The sequence below is a fragment of the Tenebrio molitor genome, chromosome 6, assembly GCF_963966145.1.
Source record: "Tenebrio molitor chromosome 6, icTenMoli1.1, whole genome shotgun sequence".
Taxonomy (NCBI): domain Eukaryota; kingdom Metazoa; phylum Arthropoda; class Insecta; order Coleoptera; family Tenebrionidae; genus Tenebrio; species Tenebrio molitor.
The window spans coordinates 21304026-21310025 of record NC_091051.1 but is presented as its reverse complement, the minus strand read 5'-3'; the positions used below and the strand labels follow the sequence as shown (position 1 = coordinate 21310025).

Genomic DNA, 6000 nt, shown 5'->3' with positions numbered 1-6000 from the left:
GGAAAATAATGTGACGAACACGCTTAGCACGTTTTTCTGTTCTTATTTTCTCTTTTAACTGATAACGATGGCCACAGCGATTTGTTTGTTGCGAAGATACTTTTTGACAAACTGACCGCGTTCACTGGATGTGAAAGCAAAACGTCCAGGACACCAATGACATTGCTGGCGGTCAGTACTGACCGTACGTTCAAATAAAGTCAGCAAATGAAAATCCTTTCACATCATTGCTTTATCGACGTCTGTCAGAGCAACTAACTTGGTTATGCTTTATATTATTATGTTTATAATGGATTTACAATACTCACCTGCACACCTTTTATTGAAAAGATACTATTTCACAAATGTTTCCCTTAAAAGCAGAAATAAAAAACAACACTATCTTTGAATTTTTTTTTTATTTTTCACTCATTTCCAAAAAATAAATTATTACAATCTGCTCCTACCCTTTGCAAATGAACAACAAAACTAAATAATACTTAAATACTGATCATTATTTACAAGATATCGCGAAGATAAAGCAACAAGAAGGCACATAAACATTTGTACAAATTTACAAGTGCAAAAAATAAAAATACTTTGTGCAAAATTACCAAATCTTCAAATAAATTAAGTGACAAAGCTGATTTTTCTTAACATTTACAAATACCCGTCAGTCAAAAGATATAGCTTCAATAAAATTCGGTTGTATTTAAAAATTGTCAGATTTAAAGCGTCATTGAAAATACCAAAACTACATTAGTACCTGCGGACAACAAGTAAAATAGATACAAATGTACAATAATATTTACAGAGGGATATAATAAACTTAAAAAAGTGGCGCACAACAAAATCTCCACGGCGATACGGAAGTATTAAACATCCTTAAAAACAAAATAAATAAAATAAAAAACACTACAACCACAACAACAGAATGTCATCACAAACACTGAAGATTGTCTTCTTTCCACTCAAAGTACGATGAAGACCCGCCTGGTCACATGAGCTGGGGAGGAATTATTCCCTGTCCGATTTGTGTCTGATTGTTATGAAGAATTTGTTGTTGCGTAATGTGTCCCATACTCATTGTGTTGTCTTTATTGTGGTTAAATTCTTCACGTTTCTTCACTTGCTTTCGTTCCTTAGCACGACGGTTTTGGAACCATATTTTCACTTGGCGTTCAGATAGACCAAGATTTGTTGCCAGTTCTGCTTTCCTTCTGATCGTAATATATCGACTGTAATAAAATTCCTTTTCCAATTCTACGCGTTGATGATCTGTGTAAACCACGCGGTATTTGTCCTTAGTTCGAGTTTTACCTGGAACAATAAGAAAACTTTTTCAAACATCTTCTCATTTTGTACGCAAACTGCAGTCTGCAGACTGCTTTAAATTCAAGGTAAAATTTGAAGTGCGAATAAAACTGTGATGTAACAATACTTTTGTATTTTTATCTATCTTCACAGTTTCATAAAAAATATGTTCTTTCTTTTCACGGTATTTAAAGTATTCTTTTCAAATACAATATAAGTAAAACAATAGATACAAAATTATTTTAAAAAGGTAAATTGTAAAAGTAAAAGTTAATATAAAGTTAATCACATACATACATATATCCCAAGTGCAAAATTTTTTATCGGAAATTTTTTTGCTAATGAACGAAAACATCCATAAATGAGGTCAGAATAATAATTGGTCTTCTGACCGTATAATTTATGGATGGTTGAGTTCATTAGCAAAAAAATTGCCGATATTAAAATTTTGCACGAGGGGTATACGGCTGATTATTTCCTGAACAGAATGAAACCAAACGCATTATTTCCAATTCTTTTTATTCAAAATAATTAAAAAGAAAAAAATCAGGTACCGACATTTTTTATCAGATTATTGCACAGGTGCATTTTAGAGAAATTTTATCGGGTTATTTTTTGTTTTCTCGTTTTGATTGGTCAATATTTGTCACGCAATTGGTTGCTAAACACATGAAGGAAATAATCTATATAATTATTGTTTACTTTTACAAAACAACAAATCGCTAGTAAATACTTGTTGTAAAGAGTATCTATACATGTAATATTGTGTTATTAACATAAGTTGTTTGATTAAAAAAATATATATATTCAGGGCTATTCACGTAAGATGACGAGTCTGACCAGGTAAAAATACAAAGCATACATTATGTTTTGGTATTTAAAAATTAAATCAAAAACCCCAGAAGGTATTCTGTTAGTTTGAAAGCTATATCTGTCATTGCATTTTTCGTTCATATTTATAGTCGTTTTCAATGACATCCGTGCTGTCAATATGACAGTATGTTGGCATCATTTGCTGTTTCAGTTTAGTAATTTAATATGTAGTCTGATTTGGATTCCGAGGTTGACATAGTTTAACCATCTTTTACACCATGTTGAATTGTTGATGTTTCACGAAATATAAATTTTCTTTTACCATAACCTCAATTTCTTGTTTGACGTTTTTTTGACTAGGATTTGCTTATACTCTGAATATTGGTTATGGATTTGTGTGTCCAATCTGCACCAACGTATTAAAAATGACACTTACAGCACGGATGTCGTTGAAATAGTATATTATGTACCGAGGGAGTAAAGTGGATGATTTTTACCCGAGGTGCAGTTTGTAGCCAGAGGGCGTAGCCCGAGGGCTACAAAGCACTGAGGGTAAAAATCATTCACTCCCGAGGTCCATATACTATTTTTTGCACGACTCACCAATTTTAATAGAAAAAAGCCGAAAATTTGTAAATTTTCACTAACTGTCAAGCTAAATTTTAATGTCATGTTGACAGTTAAAAATAATTTTTGACCTTTCGGCTTTTTTCAATTAAAATTTTTGGATCGTGCAAACAATAGTATCTGCACCTCGGGATTGCATGATTGTTACCGTCGGTGCTTTGTAGGACCCTCGGGCTTCGATTTAGGGACTTTTGTGGCGGTTGGTAATCTTAATTTTAAAAGTAAAAATTTGATCTTGTCGCCTTTTGTTTTATCCAAATTCTGTCGCAAAACACGAATATGGAAGATAATCAAGATAATCTTGCATGTACTATGGCGGACAAAAAATGTTGAACGACTTGTTATTCCTTTGACATATAAATGTAAAACTGGCTTTATAGTTAACTAACCTCATTTTTTATTTTTGCCTTTCTTGTCATGTCACCAGTGACAGATTAGTCAATCATAGATTAACACAAAAATTTTGGTGTGCCTATGTCGGCTCACGAATGGTGAACGTGGATGAATCTTAATCGTTTCGTCTTTGCCGTCGAAATTGCGAAAGTCGCTGCAGCCCCTAGGCTATCGAGTGGTGTAGAATGTAGATACGTACCTATCTAGTTCTTAGAGGTTTAGCATCAACACAAAATCAGGAATGTCTTCATCATAGATGAAACCAAATTTAGTTCTATTTACGTCAAGACAGAACGACCCAACAGGTTGTATTTTGGTACGCAAATATCAAAAAATTCAAAGTACAGTTCAATCCACAATACTAACAAATTATAACATTTATTTATTAAACTTAAAATTAAAAGTTTAAAATAAAAATAACTTTACAACTAAAACTGAAGAAGTTAATATTTCATCATTGCTCCATTTTGTTGTACAACCAAGAGCAATCTATTCCTCACGGACAGGCACAGATTTCGGTGATAGTTTGGGGGTGGCTCGTTCTGTTCCACGAAAGACACCCGCCTTCTTTCAGAACCTGGACGCCGAACCACCGTCCCACTTCCGCATAATGGCATGGATAGTGCCCTTCGATAACCCTAAATTCGTCGAAATTTGCCCATACGACATACCCCTCTGGTGAAGGGTTACTATTTTGGCTTTAGTAAATTCAGATACGGCTGACATTGTATCACTAAATTATTATTATAAACTTGATAGACGTTTACTTCAAACCGTCAATTTTTCGATTTAATTTATAAACGTCATAATAACAGTAAAGGGCAGCTTACATTGACATTTTTTGATATGTATGCCAAAATTTCATCGTTCAAAATTTTTTGTCCGCCATAGTACGCCCCTTGAAATACGTGAAATTGCTAAAAATGCAATCAAATTTTTCCACTGGACACTTCTTGTTCTTGACACATTTTCTAATTTAAACCTAAAAATTTTCGTAAAATGTTCCGTGAATTAATGGCTACAATGACATCGCAGATGATGACGTCGCGTTCGTTAATATGTCTATTAGAGAATCAAAATGGAGGCAAATTACAACAAATCTCTTTCAAGTTTTTCTTGTGACATCAAAAAAGCAGGGAAATGACATTATCGAGTCAAAAGTTGGGTTATATTCAATAAAGCCCAGTTCACACATATTTGTCAGTTAAAAATGTCAGTTGTGGCCAAGATTCCGTGTCTGGAATAGTATATATACAATGGCCGGCAAAAAAAGTTAGCTATCATTTAAATGTCAGTGTCAAAAAAGCATTAATTACACATTTGGATTTTGACGTGACACAAAAGTGATGGCTAATTTTTTTTGCCGGCCATTGTACCTACCTATCACATGCGTTTTGCTTTTTAAGATAATTCGAATATTGTCGATTTTAATTATTTTTGTTGTTACAAATTAAGATTAAGAAATGCCAAAAACGAGAAATTCTGTTTTTTTAATTTTTTATCAGTTTTATCAGACTTCAAAACACGGCATTTTTCCACGACATTGCGTGACTTGCAAGCCTTATTAATCTTAAAAGAAAGCTTTATCATTTGTAAGAAATTGTAATTTACTTTAGGTCAAATTACAGTACCTATCATTGTTTGAGACGCAATTTCTTATATACAGGGTGAAATTGAAATGCATCATAATATGTCAACTATATATCTTCAATAAATAAATAAACCGAAAATGTGGTTAAACCTTAATTACCCGTATTCCAATTGATTTAAGGAATGGCTTGTCGATTAAAGTATCGTATCGAAACATCAAATTTGGAGTTCCACTGTTTAAACGAGAAACTATTAAATGCCGTACTTCCACTTACTCTCAAAATGCCTCATACCAAATAATTAAAATTGACCGAAACAAGGTGTGTTCTTATTGTTTAAAATATAAATATGAAAATGTAAAACTGAAATATGTATTATCATTACAAAATCTAACATAAAATAAAAGATTAACGACACAAAATTATTATCAAGAAAAGATTTAAATAAAAGAAAGGAAAACATCAAATACTTGCTAGGTAAGGGAGAGTGGGGCAAATTATTACAGAGGTAATAAAAAGTGTTCAGCAAAATTTAAACAATGAAAATTATTACACGTAGCATTACTACTTTGTGCTTCTCCTGGCATATAAAATTGCTTACATATAATTACAAACATATAACCAACATTAGAGAGAAAACATGTTTTTTATAATACCTGAATCATAATCTCTGTTTTTGACCGTTTAAAAAGCACTAAAGCTTCAAAGTCGCTTTCGTTACAACAAATTGACCTACATTTTGAACAATGATAAATACACATTTATACACAATTTATTAGTACGAGTAGATACATATGTATATTAAAACATGAGTTTTATAAAACTTATATTAAGACACGAGTCAGATTTGCAGCACGCCTGCCGCAGGCAGGAGTGTCTGTAAATGACGAGTGCCCTTATGTTTTGTAAAGCGAGTTTTTTTATGTTATTTTTTCTAATTTGCATATTAAATACATGTTTTTTACAAATATGTACTCGCAAAATCAATTTTGGTAATTTTGGAATTTTGTGACAGTTGGTGACACATTTATTTCATGGTTAATATTTAAAGTAAAATTCTAAATTTAAATCTAGACTAAACATAATTGTTATCTTTCGCAAGTGAAATTGCAGTTAAAGATGAATTATCCAGAAATGCGGCAAATAGCAGAGAATACCAGAGTCAATTTGCTGCCGACAATGTGTGTTACCAACTGAAAAAAGTTCATAGATTTCGGATGTGTTAATAGCTTATTAACGCATTCAAAACGAATGCGTTAACAGCTTTGTTAAAACAGCAAATTAT

The 6000-nt window shown here is 32.2% G+C and overlaps 1 protein-coding gene across 3 annotated transcripts in view; it reads right to left on the bottom strand.

The window, feature by feature from the left end:
• Positions 1 to 379: 379 nt before the first annotated feature.
• The window catches only part of LOC138132628 (homeotic protein caudal-like), a 30861-nt gene continuing 25240 nt past the window's right edge, over positions 380 to 6000 (bottom strand). For 2 of the 3 annotated variants that reach the window (XM_069050216.1, XM_069050218.1), the window contains one exon: positions 380 to 1299. In XM_069050216.1, coding sequence (XP_068906317.1) covers positions 977 to 1299 — 323 coding nt within the window. In that variant the 3' untranslated portion in view covers positions 380 to 976. The remainder of the gene's footprint in view (positions 1300 to 6000) is intronic. The other variant, XR_011160133.1, reaches the window with a different exon arrangement.